Genomic DNA, 16,619 nt, shown 5'->3' with positions numbered 1-16,619 from the left:
GAGCGTATTTGATTCAGGTACAATCTGGAAAAATTTAGCAAATCGAAACCCAATATGAATTCATTACATCCCCCCCTATATGAATTCATTACATCGGCTGGATGATAAGTGATAAGCAAATGTATATGTAACCCTGTGAAGTTACACAGGCTGCATTAGCTGAAATGCCCAGTAGATGGCAGATGGACTCAGTATGCTGTTAATAAAACATTGAGCATTGGTCACATGATTGTGACATCATCGTAGGTCCTGGAAGTTTTCTGGAAGTTACTACATGCTCAGCCAGAGAAAGGACATGTTGTGAGAGACTGCAGCACAGAGATGGAACCTTGCTGAGAGAACCTGCTTCACCCAAGATCACACCTGCTGAGAGAGGGACCTGCTGGCAAAGACAAGCACTGAGTCCAGACGTCTGGTGAATCCAGTGAGAGGAGACTGCTGCTGACTGACCTGGCTAATCGTGTTGTGAGGGTAAGCCAAACCTCTCCCTGTATCACCACAGGGCACCTGTCTCCTCACTCACAGTAAAGACTCTGAGGTCCAGTGACGGACATTACACAGCTCAGGCTGCTTCAGTGACCCTGCAGAGCAGGACTTATAAGGGCCCCAACTCTCCTATGTGCACCAACGGCCACTAGGGCGAAGATAAGGGGGTGGGACACAGGCGTGCTTGTGGGTGGGTGAGGAAAATCCATATTGCATTGTTACCTGTATTACTCTATTGTATTTTCTTATGTATGTTGGTTAATTTGCTGCTTACTATATAAAGTGAATTCCAGTTAGGCTGTGTCAGTCTCATTGCACTAAGTATGTTCCCAGTGGGACCCCACATCCCTACCCCGGATGCTCCACTGGGTGGAGGCACTGCCGCAGACATGTACCCCAGCTCCCAGATAGCGGAGGCTCAGGATCCGCCTGTCAGGCATAGTGAGTTAACTAGGTTTAGGGACCCCAAAGACACTAGGGGGCGCCCTCAAAACCCCGTTACATGTGGAGGCACTGCTGAGATGAACTGGGGTACAACCAGTGAGAATAAGTTAAGTCCTCAGGCCACTCCCTCCTTTGCAAAAGAGTGGGCCCAGCAAAGAAATGTACCATTACAGCAAGCTGTGATGTTATGCAAAGTCCCATCCTGCTGTGAGATGAATCACGTCATCTTGTGTGTAGAAATTCGACTGGGAATAGAAATGGCGACCGTCAGGGATATCCTGCAGGATTCCGGAGGCCAAACTTACATGTTAATATATTGTCATACGGACTTGGGAGACCATGAGGTGCCTACCAACGTTCATTTATATGGAGCCCCGGATGAAGGATGCTCCTTAGTGTACGCTCTCCTTGATAAGAAAGAAAGGGTCTCACTGCAACAACCCTTTAAATTAGAACAGAGAGATTATGTCACAGAAAATTATTCTAAGCTCCTGACTCCCATCCCCGGAAAGACCGGAGCCATTCCTAAACAAGCTGCCCATCCTCCTAGAGGACAGGGGATGATTACTCCTAAAGCAGAATCTCATCCATCTACAGCATTACTGAAACCAGACAACCCTGAAGTACGCACCCTGCCTACAGGAGGTAGTGATGTATCGGACATACTACAGAAACTCTCAGAAGCCATAGTGACGGCAAACCACACTCATAGTTACCGCAAACTAAAGGTGTTTTCTGGGAATCAGCCTGTTCCTTCAGGAGAAGAGCCTTTTGAGGTCTGGAAGGATAATGCTATGCAGTTGTTGGAGGAATGGTCTTGTACGGATACCATAAAGAAACAGCGGTTGGTGGAGAGTCTCAGTTTTCCCGCTACAGACATGATAAGACTGTACAAGGGAGTAAATGGGCAAGCTACTGTGCACGACTATCTACAAGTTTTACAGGATGCTTATGGGAGATCAGAAGATTTGGATGATCTGTTGGTTAAGTTCCTAGCCACTAAGCAGAAGGAGCATGAAAAAGCCACTGACTATATCAACCGGTTACAGCTATCGCTTGGAAAGTTATTCCATAAAGGAGCAGTCACTGCCTCTGAGTTGGATGCTCGGCTATCTAAGCAAATTCAGAGAGGTGGTTTGACCAATAATCCAGTTATGATTCTGCTGAGAGCCAAGTTGGATGATAAAGTTCTGCCTTATTCCACATTAATAAATACAGCCAGGAGATTGGAAGATCAGACGTGTCCACCCCTACAGAAGGAGAAAGAGGATACAGAACTGTCAGCTCTTAGGAAGAAGGTGGCTGAATTGGAGCTCTTATGCAAATCACCACCAGAGAGAGCAGATCCTCCCCCTGGAAGTGGGGGGCAACACAGGAAGACTCAGAAAAAAATGTTTCCTGAGGATTCACCCCGCCGAGGGGACTGCTTTAAATGTGGAAAGTCAGGGCATTTTCAGCGGGAGTGCCCTGCGAATTCCATGGAGGTGGATGTGGAGGTGCTGGCAACCGAGCTTGAGGAGACTCAAATGACCAGGTCTTACAAGCGACGGAAGACCCGGCCTACATATAGTTTATCTGTAGGGGCCAAGATTGGGCCAAAATCTTTGATATACGTGCAAGTAGAAGGAATTCATGCTTCAGCATTACTAGATACAGGTTCTCAAGTCACCATTATCTACAGAGACTTCTATGAACGTCATTTGAAACACATTCCTATGGAACCTGCAGGAGAGTTTCAGCTATGGGGCGTTGGGTCTCAAGCTCAACCTGTGGAGGGATGCATAAAAGTGACCATAACTATTCCCCAGTTAAACACCAGGATGATATGTCCTATGGAGCTGGAAGTTTTGATATGCCCTGCAGCCAAGAAAGTGTGTGCCCCAATAATATTGGGTACTAATGCAAAGATGGTACAGGATGTATTCAAGGCCTATCTGACCGAAGTGGGAGACGTCTCCTTAGACCGATTGATGGAGGTCAGCCCTGTCCTAGGAAAAGAGTGTAGACGATTAGCCCTTGAAACAAAACCAGGGTCGTGCCACTATTCAGGAACAGAATCCGCATTTGTGAAGCCTGGTGAGACCAAAACCTTACGAGCCATAGCCTCAATGCACCATGAAATGTTGGGGGGAACTGGACAATACCTTATTGAGTCTCTGCCTGAAGAGGATCAGAAGAAGGGGTGGACTCTCATACCTGAGGTAAAAGATTGGCGAAAAAGGTGGTGTCGGAGCTTTCCTGTGATGGTACAGAATTTAACCCCCACAGAAATCCGGATTGATCGTCATCAGAAGATTGGTGTGATACACCTTTTAGATCAAGTTTCGTCCATCATGTCTGTGAGTGCAGAACAGAAGGATCATGTGAAAGCACCTTTAGATTTTGATCTAGAAGATTCTCCTCTACCACAGCAGTGGAAAGACAGCCTTCGTTCAAAACTGGCCACCCGAGAGGGAGTGTTCTCCAGAGCAGAGATGGACATGGGGTGTTCTAAGAGTGCCACCCATGCTATAAGACTTGCTGATCCTACTCCTTTCAGAGAAAGGTCAAGAAGAATACTCCCTCGAGATGTGGAAGATGTCCGGGACATACTCCAGCAGATGGAAGGAGCAGGCATCATCACAGAGTCCCGGAGCCCCTATGCCTCACCTATTGTGGTAGTGAGGAAAAAGAATGGTTCAGTTCGGCTATGTGTGGACTACCGTACTCTGAACAAGAGGACTGTGCCAGATCAGTACACTTTGCACCGGATAGAGGATCTTCTGAACGCCCTATCTGGCAGCCAGTGGTTCAGTGTGCTTGACTTGAGGTCTGGATATTATCAGGTACCCATGAAGAAGGAGGATCAGGAAAAGACAGCGTTCATCTGCCCTTTGGGGTTCTTCCAGTTTGCCAGAATGCCACAGGGAGTCACAGGAGCTCCTGCTACTTTTCAGAGGCTGATGGAGAAAACTGTGGGGGATATGAATCCCAAAGAGTGTCTAGTGTATCTAGATGACCTAATTGTCTTCGGGAAGACACCAGAGGAGCATGAACAAAGATTGCTAAAGGTGTTAGCTTCAGGCCTTCAACTTGAAGTCGATCCATCAGTGGACAAATGCCGATTTGCCCAGAACTCTGTCACTTATGTGGGGCACATAGTCTCCGCTGAAGGAGTAGCCACAGATCCTGCTAAAATTGAAGCAGTGTTGAATTGGCCAAAACCAAATAACATCAGTGAGTTGCGGTCCTTTCTCGGATTCTGTGGTTACTACCGAAGGTTCGTGAAAGACTACTCAAAGATTGCTCGAGAGTTACATGACCTACTGAAGAAAAATGGACTTCAGGATGTGAAGATGCCTTTCTGACATTGAAGAAGAGACTTACAGAAGCTCCTGTCTTAGCCTATGCAGACACTGAGAAACCATATATCCTCCATGTGGATGCCAGTATGGAAGGCCTAGGGGGTGTATTGCACCAAAGTTATCCGGAAGGATTGAGGCCGGTGGCTTATATAAGTAGAAGTCTTACAGGAGCAGAGAAGAACTATCCAGTCCATAAATTGGAGTTTCTGGCACTCAAGTGGGCCATCGTGGATAAGCTGCATGACTATTTGTATGGAGCAACATTCGAAGTAAGGACTGACAACAATCCACTTACCTACATCCAGACTACAGCTAAGCTGGATGCCACAGGACATAGGTGGTTGGCTGCCTTGTCAAGCTACAGTTTCAGCCTGAAGTACAAGCCTGGGCCCAAGAATGTCAGCGCAGATGCCCTGTCCCGCAGACCTAGACTCCCTCCTCACCAAGAAGAAGAGGAGTGGGAAGAGATCCCTGGGCCGGGGGTAGGAGCCTTTTGTCAGATGTATGTGGTGGCCGAGAGTCAAGAAGAATTTGCCGAGCTAAGAGGGATAGACTCCATTAGCCACTCTCCAGAAGCCGTGCCTGAGGTGTTCCATGCTCCAGTCATGCTTCAACAGTGGTCCAGTATAACCACAGAAGACAAGAGGAAGGCTCAAGCGCAGGACTGGTATATTGGGATAGTTATCAGAGCCATAAAGACTAAGAATCCTAAATTGCTGACTTCTCTACCTGTGAGTCAAAGAGAATTATACCGAAGAGAATGGAGCCGACTACATCTCGAAGATGGAGTACTCTATAGGGTTGTGAAGTATCATGATCACCCTGACAGAAAACAATTGGTACTACCGCACAGACACCGTGGCATGGTCCTGAGAGCTCTCCACGATCAACATGGGCATCTCGGGGTGGACAAGACCTATGGCCTAGTACAAGATCGGTTCTATTGGCCTCGCATGAGGGAACATGTCGAGCAACATGTAAAGACATGCAGGAGGTGTATCCAGAGGAAGACCCTGCCTGTGAGAGCTGCCCCTATGGGTCATCTGAAAAGTACGGGACCCATGGATCTTGTGTGCATGGACTATCTCTGCATTGAGAGCGATACAGCGGGAATTGGAAATGTGCTGGTGGTAACGGACCATTTCACCAGATATGCTCAAGCCTTCCCCACTAAAGATCAAAAGGCTGTGACTGTAGCCAAAGTCCTTTGGCAGAAGTATTTTATTCACTATGGACTACCCAATCGGATACACTCTGATCAAGGTAGAGACTTTGAGAGTAAGTTGATCAAGGAGCTGTTGGACATGTTGCAGGTGCAGAAGTCCAGAACTACACCTTATCATCCGGAAGGGGATGCACAGCCAGAACGATTCAATAGGACCCTCCTAGATATGCTAGGGACTCTCAAGCAAGTCGAGAAGCGGTCTTGGAGTAAACATGTGGAAGCCATGGTCCACGCATACAACTGTACAAGGCATGAATCTACAGGGTTCTCACCCTATTTCCTAATGTTCGGAAGAGAAGCTCGATTGCCGATAGATGTCCGTTTGGGAGTGTCTCCTGATGGAACAGATTCAACTTCACATTTTCAATATGTGAGGAACCTCAAACAAAACCTTCATCGGGCCTATGAGTTGGCTACCCAAGCTGCAGCAAAAATGGAAGAACGGAACAAAAGAAGGTATGATTCTAAGGTGAGATATCGGGAGATTCAAGCAGGGGATAAAGTTCTTCTCCGGAATCTAGGTGTGCCTGGAAAACACAAACTGGCTGACAGATGGAAAGATATCCTGTTTGAGGTTGTGTCCAAACTGGAAGGACTGCCAGTGTACAACATTAGGGGCCCGGAGGGCCGAATAAAGGCTTGGCATAGAAACCATCTGCTTCCAGTTGTGTATGCTGATGAAGAGGAAGAGAGTAGTGAAGAACTGGAGGAAAACCCAGCAGAGAGTCCTGGAAATGGGACAGAGGAGACCCCGGGAACTCCCAGTGCAGAGGATCAGTGGTGGTCATCACCCGCAGAAGAAACACAGCAATTGCCTCCTTTAACTCCTGTGGTTTCACAAAGTCCCGAAACCTCTCCTGGGTCACAAAGTTCTCCAAGGTTGAATCCAGAAAGTCCATGTTTTGTGCCTGGAACTTCCCTTAGAGACTCTACTTCGAGGGCAGGAGTTGAAGTTCCACAGTTGATGTCCCAAGATCCTCTCCCACAGCGAGAACTGAGACACAGCACCAGAGTGCGGCAACCCCCTAGGGCCCTAGTTTATGATAATATAGGAGAGCCCAGTTATGCCCCGCTGACACAAGCAGCATCTAAAATGGCCACTTTCCTACATGCACTAGCTGAAGTGGTAAATGTTAGCGACTCTTTACCCTAGATAACTAGCTAGCTAGGATGTTACTGTGTTAACTGTACTGTATGTATGCTAAACCTTTTTCTGTTGAGTTTTTGTTAAGCTCCCTGGCTAGGACTTGCCAGTGGAAGGCAAGTATTTTCAAGGGGGAGCATGTAACCCTGTGAAGTTACACAGGCTGCATTAGCTGAAATGCCCAGTAGATGGCAGATGGACTCAGTATGCTGTTAATAAAACATTGAGCATTGGTCACATGATTGTGACATCATCGTAGGTCCTGGAAGTTTTCTGGAAGTTACTACGTGCTCAGCCAGAGAAAGGACATGTTGTGAGAGACTGCAGCACAGAGATGGAACCTTGCTGAGAGAACCTGCTTCACCCAAGATCACACCTGCTGAGAGAGGGACCTGCTGGCAAAGACAAGCACTGAGTCCAGACGTCTGGTGAATCCAGTGAGAGGAGACTGCTGCTGACTGACCTGGCTAATCGTGTTGTGAGGGTAAGCCAAACCTCTCCCTGTATCACCACAGGGCACCTGTCTCCTCACTCACAGTAAAGACTCTGAGGTCCAGTGACGGACATTACACAGCTCAGGCTGCTTCAGTGACCCTGCAGAGCAGGACTTATAAGGGCCCCAACTCTCCTATGTGCACCAACGGCCACTAGGGCGAAGATAAGGGGGTGGGACACAGGCGTGCTTGTGGGTGGGTGAGGAAAATCCACATTGCATTGTTACCTGTATTACTCTATTGTATTTTCTTATGTATGTTGGTTAATTTGCTGCTTACTATATAAAGTGAATTCCAGTTAGGCTGTGTCAGTCTCATTGCACTAAGTATGTTCCCAGTGGGACCCCACATCCCTACCCCGGATGCTCCACTGGGTGGAGGCACTGCCGCAGACATGTACCCCAGCTCCCAGATAGCGGAGGCTCAGGATCCGCCTGTCAGGCATAGTGAGTTAACTAGGTTTAGGGACCCCAAAGACACTAGGAGCCGCCCTCAAAACCCCGTTACATATATTTGCTGTGTTTGTATGAGGGGAGGCGGGGTTTAGCGTTTATAAGCCTCTGCCTTCCCCCTCTCCTCACCAGCGTCAGCTCATTTGCGGCTGGTGGTGCACGTCTGCGTCACTTCCTGGTAACGGTACTTTCGTTTCACAAGCAGCAGCAAAGTTCGGCATTGGCATTTTTCTACCCTACTACTTCTGCTAGATAGCGGTAAGATCGGGGCTGTACGGCCAGCACACAGTGGAGAAAGAAGGGGGGTGTTCGGCATGCAATCATACTAACCTTCTGCTGTTTTCATTGTCGGCATTTCTCTGCCTGTATCGTGCTCTGCTGGCTAAGGGCTCTTTCACACTTGCGTTCTTTTCTTCCGGCATAGAGTTCCGTCGTCGGGGCTCTATGCCGGAAGAATCCTGATCAGTTTTATCCTAATGCATTCTGAATGGAGAGAAATCCGTTCAGGATGCATCAGGATGTCTTCAGTTCAGGACCGGAACATTTTTTGGCCGGAGAAAATACCGCAGCATGCTGCGCTTTTTGCTCCGGCCAAAAATCCTGAACACTTGCCGCAAGGCCGGATCCGGAATTAATGCCCATCTAAAGGCATTGATCCGGATCCGGCCTTAAGCTAAACGTCGTTTCGGCGCATTGCCGGATCCGACGTTTAGCTTTTTCTGAATGGTTACCATGGCTGCTGGGACGCTAAAGTCCTGGCAGCCATGGTAAAGTGTAGTGGGGAGCGGGGGAGCAGTAGACTTACCATCCGTGTGGCTCCCAGGGGGCTTCAGAGTGACGTCAGGGCGCCCCACGCGCATGGATGACGTGATCGCATGGCACGTCATCCATGCGCATGGGGCGCTCTGACGTCACTCTGGAGCGCCCCGGGAGCCGCACGGACAGTAAGTATACTGCTCCCCCGCTCCCCACTACTACTATGGCAACCAGGACTTTAATAGCGTCCTGGCTGTCATAGTAACACTGAACGCATTTTGAAGACGGATCCGTCTTCAAATGCTTTCAGTTCACTTGCGTTTTTCCGGATCCGGCGTGTAATTCCGGCAAATGGAGTACACGCCGGATCCGGACAACGCAAGTGTGAAAGAGCCCTAAAACTGTACTTGCATCTACTGGTCAAAGTCAGTATTGCTACTACTATACAAATCATTACAAGCATTAGTGTTCATGGTTTTACTTAAATTGAATGTGTATTTGAATTGTCAGTTAGGATAATTATTAGTCAGTAACATGAGGTCAGGCGTATGTGTATGTGTGTATATATATATATATATATTTAATAATTAAAAAAAGGGGGGGTAGACAGGGCCGGCTCCAGGTTCATGTGGGCCCTTGGGCGATAAATCCCAGTGGGCCCCCATGAGGCATTTTTTTACATTGACATGTCCCCCTGTGGCTCCCACATGGTATAATGACCCCCAGTGGCCCCTATACAGTATAATGACTACTAGTGGCCCTTCACACAGTATAATGAACCCCCAATTCCCCCCCCCCCCACTGTATAATGACCACCTGTGGCCCTGCATTCAGAATAATAACCCCCAGTCGCCCCCATTCAGAATAATGACCCCCAGTAGCCCCCACACTGGGGGAATACTGTATGGAGGGGGCTCTGGGGGTCATTATACTGAATGGAGGGTCATTGGTGATCATTATACTAAATGGGGGACACTGGGGGTCATTATACTATGTAATGGGCCCTCACAGTATAATGACCCCACAGTGACCCTCCATTCAGAATAATGACCCCCAGTCGCCCCCACACTGGGGGTTATACTGTATGGAGGGGGCACGAGGGGTTATTATATTTAATGGGGGCTCTGGTGGTCATTATGCTAAATGGAGGGTCAATGGGGATCATTATACTAAATGGGGGGCACTGGGAGTCATTATACTGTGTAAGGGGCCCTCACAGTGTGATGAATGACCCCCCAGTGGCCCCCTCACATACCTATCATTGCAGGGGAGCCGGCGGTCCTGTCCATCACTAACCTGCAGCTCCCTGCGCTCCTTCTCTCCTGGCGGCCCGCTGCAGCAGTGAGCCAGGCCTGGAGGCAGAGAAGGAGATGTGCAGTGATGTAGCTAGAACTGACTGGGCCCCACAGCCAATTTTAGTACGCCCCCCCCCCCCCCAATGTGTGTTCACATCACGTTTTTCCTATCGGTTTGATGTATACAAATGTGCAGCACTCCACGTTTTTGTATCCTGCAGAGTCAAGTAAAAAATGCATACGTTAACGTATGTTTTTTTACCATGGAACTGTATGGTGAACGGACGCCACTGTACGGCATCAGTCTGAGGCATCTGTTAACGCATACATTTTTGGTATGCATTAAATGGATGGCACTAATGGGATGTGAACCCAGCCCTAGTGTCAGAATAAGCACCAGTACACAGCGGAGCAGCGTGGCAAAGAGGGAAGGCCGCCATGTACTGACAGAGCGCTACCTGGTCCTGGTGGTCAGGGGTGAGGACTGTGCTTCCCAAGGATCATTTTCTACTGGGAAATACAGGGCACAGTATAATACACTAGAATCTATATAATATAAAGATATTAGCCCTACCCCCGAATAATAATACAATTAGGGGATCATTTATTATATAGAAATACGTCTATATTAGGCGCTTTTCTGATACAGATGTGGCGTAAAGGTCCTTAGCACCGCAATCTGTATCTTTTCCCGCTCATGCCAGGTCTAAAAAAAGTGGTGTGGGCAGGGAAAGGGTTACAGTTATGGCCATGCAGTTATTGGATACCACCACCATATAGTGATAACACCGCCATACAATGATAAAACCACCATACAGTGACCGGATAAAAGGGTATAAGAGGGCACAGTACAGGGAATGACTATGGGCACTGCACAGGGTGTGGTAAGAGGGCACAATGCAGGGTATAAAGGGGCACAGTACGGGGTGGGGGGCACAGTCACATGACCCTGTGACGTTAGAAGGTCCTTATGGTGAATGCTGTTCAGATGCCACCATAATGAGAGGCAGAGGAGTGAGACAGGGGCCCTGGATGGACAGGAGGGGTGGACACAGCAAGTAGGTGGAAGGGGCTCTGAGGGGGATTCATACAAGAAGTAGGGGCAGGAGGTCTGTGCAGGGCAGCAATAGGAGATAGGAGGGTGAAACAGGAGCTCTGGATACATGAGGGAGGAAAGGAGACAGCAGGGGCCCTATGAGGATGAGATAGGAAAGGATATGTGGGGGGGGGGGGGGCAGGTGTCATGGAGACAAACTGCTTAATGAAACAGTAACACAACTAAATAGAATGAAGCAGCAGCCGATCGAAGAGTCCCCCCTCCCCCCTTCTGTCCCACAGACAAGAAACAGTCACAGTGCAGACTGCAGACTCACTCACAGACTGTCTTCACACTTCTCTGCTCCAGCCCTGCGGTCTCTCTCCTCAGGCAGCATGTGTCCTGTGTATAGGGGGCGTGTCCTGTGTAGAGGGGCGTGTCCTGTGTAGAGGGGGCGTGTCTGAGTCTCTGCAGCTCAGAGGGCCCCACCAAAGGGGTACTGCGTAAGTGAAATGACAGCAGTGAGAGCTCCCATCTGTATTGATGGAAGTGCTCATAGCAGCTCAGTGGGGCCCCCCCAGGAGCATTGGGCCCCGGCACTTGCCCGGGGATGCCGGGTTATGACGCCAGCCCTGGGGGTAGATTTAGTACTTACTTATAGCACTACTGTGATTTTCCTAGATATACGGTTTGCCATCTGGCATATAAGGATCTCTGCGATTAGGTGGCTGAGTTTATCTGACACGCAGGCATCCGGGTCATGTAGGCTACGATTTATCTTAGCGTAGGTTGAGGTTACAGCCAGTAGTAGCTAACACTCTGTTTATGTATTCAGTCTTATAGCAGTTTTTGGCATCCACAAGCAAACAACTTCAGGTATAGTACTATTGTGGTAGTCTTCCACAACTCACGTGTGATAAAATTTTTTATATATATATATATATATATATATATATATATATATGTTTTCAACGCATAGCTTTACATAGGACTTGAATATGTCTGATAGGTCCACAACTACGTTATAGCCTGTCATGACTACAGGCCACACGCTGCAATACGCATGTTACGTCCTAGATACACATAGCTGTCCACAGGTCTGTCATGTACAGATATGTTAAAGTCCTGTCACGACTACAGGCAACGATCATGGCTACAGACAGGTTCAGGTCCTGTCCTCACTACAGTTACCACTTGCATGCCTTATCATGGGTCAGCCGGTACTCGCTGGGGCTTCACAGTAAGTTCTATGGTATCCACATTCCGGTTATGCCACTGTGTGGTTGTAGGGTGATTCGTGTGCTGGGTACGAGGGTTCTTAGCACGTCTAGGCTTAGGTGAATTCAGGTGGTGGGTTTTCTGTTCTACATTAACCATGTCATGTTTTAGTTAAGATGTCTCAAGAATCCGTGGTGGGCGACACGTCATCTTACCGTGCAAGTTTTGCATCAGGTTCAGCAAGAGACTCCAGGCAGTCGTTAATATCATGGACAGTACCCAAGTTGATGGCAGAGCTGACCAAAAGAGGCATCCCGTTCCCAGCCTCCGCAAGGAAGGCTGAACTCTTTTGATTGCTGTCTTCAGATCCAGCGGGCCAGAGTCAGGAGACGGTTTCCATGGCTACGATCCAGACCTCGCTCACCCAACTACACGCGGCCATTAATTCTATGTCGGACTTTCAAAATAGATTAGAGTCGGTCGAAGCTGGCAATACAGCTACTCGGTTGATGGCACAGAGTGCGGCGGGATCTTCTAATTCCTGCAATAGTATAACTGGTGGGTCAGGTCTAACACCCTCTATAGCACCTTTCCATTTTATTCCTGCTAACATCAGGCAGGATAAAATTGATGGCAAGGATGTTAATTTAGCACATGAGGCACCGGACAACAAAACTATAGTCTGTGGTGAGGTCTCGGTTATGCTCAAATCCAAAGATGTGCGGTTGAACAGGAAACTCAGCATCCCAGAGTTTGTCTTAGCTTTCAGCTTATATAGAGATGTTGTTTGTTCAGGTAATCCTCAGCGCAGGGAAGAGTTAGACCTGTATATGTAGAAGGTGGTGGATGTGGCTTATAAGTATGGTGGGTCAGCTTTTTACGACTATCACCGTTCTTTCTCAGCAAAAGCTGCAGCGGCGTTGGCTCAGTTCCAACATATGGTAGATTGGTCTAATATTAATACAGAGTTATTCTGTAGACACTTTGCCGGTCTCAAAGCCTCAGCCTGCTCCAAATGCAATTCATACTCGCATATGACAGACTGGTGCTTAGTCAGTGATAACCCAGCTCTGTCACAGGCTAGTAGTACTCCTGGGCCGTCAGTCAGCAAGGCTACATCGGGGGTAGACAAGTTGGGGCGACCCATCAAGTATTTGGGCAAATCAAGTCTGGCGGCGTTCAGCCTCCGCTCCGCTCGCCTCCGCAAGGACAGGCGGACAGCTGAACGCTGCTTGCAGCGTTCAGCTGTCCGCCTGGCCGTGCGGAGGCGAGCGGATCCGTTCAGACTTTCAATGTAAGTCAATGGGAACGGATCCGCTTGAAGATGTCACCATATGGCTCAATCTTCAAGCGGATCCGTCCCCCATTGACTTTACATTGAAAGTCTGAACGGATCCGCTCAGGCTGCTTTCACACTTAGAATTTTTTCTAAGTTATTAATGCAGACGGATCCGTACTGAACGGAGCCTCCGTCTGCATTAATATGATCGGATCCGTTCAGAACGGATCCGATCAAGCGCAAGTGTGAAAGTAGCCTTACAGTACTATTAAGTCATATCTGGCCGGAATACAACATAATTTGTATTTGAAGCATCCTCATCTACCATCATTGTTTTCTGCGCATCCTATCAGAATGTTACTGAGGGGTATACAGAAAGGCTCTGCTGTCACCAGTCCTTCCCGGCAGCCATTTACGGGGAAGATGTTCAGGTCCTTATCTGATATGTTGCAAGGATATCCTTTTGGTGAATATACTAGCTTACTGATAAAGACAACCATGTATCTGGCCTTCTATGGTTGACTTAAAAGGATGGAAGAACTCTTACGGGCTAACCGTCCCTAAACCCATACCTTATCCTAATACCCACAAACGACACGGAGACCTTCTATGGTGAAACGGGCCGTAGCCATAACTTTATTAACCCAGCATGTTCAAATGTTTCTTTAATCAAACAATTAGGCATTTCCAGAATAACATTATATATATATATATATATATATATATATAAACATACTGTATATATACCAAACATAACATGGCCACGGCCAACCAACCCGACACTGCAACCCCTTGCATTGTAGAAGGACCCCGGAAGGCAACCGATCAAGCTGTAATCTTACTCATTACTTTCACTTGTATCGCCACCTTACCCCTGGCCGCACTCACCGACCCAAGGGCACCAATATTTCTTAATACCAGTAAATACCCCTGTAGGCCCAGTTTCCCAAACAGGGGCACCCAGCGTACAGCTTCGAAAACACATGAGTTGCACGTTTTCACATGCAGTGCACCATTTTCACCCTTGAAATACCTTCCAGGATCCTTCCCCCTGCCTGCCAAACTTACGAACCGTGAACCACCTTGACAAAACACAGGCGGGTGGGCGGGAACTTCACTCAAAACTGCAAACCAGTCAGGTGTACCTCCCCTTAGAGCCCTGCACTATATACTGCCCGGGAAAATGCACATCCACACCACGCCCCCCTGTCCTACACTTAACCTCCCCAGACAAACTAACTTCATTAACCCTTTTGATGCCCTCTGTCTTCCCCCTAAGTCAAGCCGCACTTCACTATGGCTACGCCACGCTCCGTTGCTCTTCTTCCTCAGGCCAGGCGAATTCACCTGCGCTGGGAGCTGTAAAAATTATCTGAGGAAGAGTCAGATCTCTTGGGACGGTTCTTGTTACATTCTTGCGCTAACCTCTACAAAGACGACACGCCCAGGACAGCTGACTAAAGTTAAATACTTTCCTACTGGTAACAAATGGTGTCCTGTGAAAACCATTCGAGAGTGGTTAAAGTTTATTAAGGAAACCCCGGGTGAGGCACCTCTGCTTAGATTAGGATCTGCTCCTTTGAGTTGCACAAATTTCCTCAAGTTCATCCGTATTTTGTTGAGGAACATTGGTGTCGACCCCAGCTCGATTACGGGACATTCTATGCGCATCGGGGCGGCCTCCGCCGCATCAGAGCAAAATGTCCCGGTACATGTAGTTAAGAAGCTAGGCAGGTGGAAGTCGGCTTGTTATGCCCGATATATACCAAACCCGCAGGTTGAAATGTCTAGTGCCTTCAGTAATCTAGTTTTGTAATTGTAAATAAACATATAACATTTAACCCATGTTTGTGATTTTTAGCCCCTTTAACCTACCCTCCGTACAGCAGTCTCGGCACACCTCTACTGCTTTAGAAGTAGATAGGTAGGTCTCACACGCATAGACGACCCGAATACAAGTGATAAGCAAATGTATATTTGCTGTGTTTGTATGAGGGGAGGTGGGGTTTAGCGTTTATAAGCCTCTGCCTTCCCCCTCTCCTTACCAGCGTCAGCTCGTTTGCCCCACCCTACCAATCCCATTATTACAACAACTCATTGGGGGTGGGCCCCTTTAACCTACCCTCCGTACAGCAGTCTCGGCACACCTCTACTGCTTTGGAAGTAGATAGGTGGGGCAAATACAAATGTGATGCCGGCCTAGATACTTTTCTCTAACTCTCTACCACTATTGGTTGTTTTACTTTCTTTTTACATAAAATATTGTGGCTTATCAGGAAGGGATGCGGTTCCATCCCTTCCCATAACGCCACATTCCTTCCTGATAAGCTCCACCCATTTTCAAACAAGTTGGGCAAAATGATAGAAACCCAACTTGTGCCAAACTGTGCAAAACTAGACAGATTCTATGCACAGACACATTAATGCATATTAAATCAAGAACATATCTACCTAACATATTTTTGTGACATTGTAAATGTGTGTGAATGGGGATTTATTGTAACAAAGAATAGAGAATACATTTTATGGGTTAATAGATAAAGAAGGGGATTTTAGATCAATGGGGAGAAGCACTTGAGTGTTTGTCTCCTTGTCCCTGAGAAAGATTCACCAAAGTATATATAGACATCACACAATATGGAAATGCAGTGACGTCACCTCCTGTTGTGTGACATCTCCTACATAATAAGCCAGTGCTGATGGATCACACATCACCTCCTAGAAGTCACCCAGCAGCCATGAAGACTTTCCTGCTCCTCTTTCTATCACTGGCCTGCTTGTCAGGTGACATTACTAGTACATTAGAAGAAAGATATTACTAGCGCTATGAGGAGATAATTATAGGGATGTGACCTTATTCTCTGTATTTTCCAGGTGTCCAGTCTCAAGCACAACTTGTCCAGTCATCAGACCCAGTGGTGATAATGCCTGGGAATTCCCATAAACTCTCATGTAAAGCATCTGGATTCTCCTTCAGTGGCTATAGTATGCACTGGGTTAGACAGACTCCTGGCAAAGGATTGCAGTGGTTGGCTTATATTAGACATGACGGGGGTAGCACACTCTATGATGATTCTGTAAAAGGACGATTCACAATCTCCAGAGATAACAGCAATAACATGTTATATCTACAAATGGACAATGTGAAGACTGAGGACACTGCCGTCTATTACTGTGCTAAAGACGCACACTGATAGAAGACAATGTCTGAGTGTGACAGAATGATGGAAAGATTCCTTATGTCCTCACTAGGTGGCAGCACTAATCCTATAATATTGCAGTTAAAAAAACATTCATAAGAAACTAGAATATTGTACAAAAGAAAGCAGACTGAAATATGCGGATAATGGTTCTCATTGAAACATAATTAAAGGGACATTTTTAGCAACCTTTTAATCACATATTACCTGTCTTAATGATCAACATTTTATTTCATTTTTTTTAAT

At 47.5% G+C, this 16,619-nt stretch overlaps 1 gene segment (V, D, J or C); it reads left to right on the top strand.

Annotated features, from left to right (window-relative positions):
• Positions 1-15,861: 15,861 nt before the first annotated feature.
• On the top strand, positions 15,862-16,367 carry LOC122924015. The segment is given in 2 exon segments: positions 15,862-15,957; positions 16,048-16,367. Coding segments are annotated over 2 exon segments (405 nt in total).
• The last annotated feature ends 252 nt before the right edge of the window (positions 16,368-16,619 follow it).

Source organism: Bufo gargarizans, unplaced genomic scaffold, assembly GCF_014858855.1.
Source record: "Bufo gargarizans isolate SCDJY-AF-19 unplaced genomic scaffold, ASM1485885v1 original_scaffold_2143_pilon, whole genome shotgun sequence".
Taxonomy (NCBI): Eukaryota; Metazoa; Chordata; class Amphibia; order Anura; family Bufonidae; genus Bufo; species Bufo gargarizans.
This window is presented reverse-complemented; position numbering and strand designations above follow the sequence as displayed.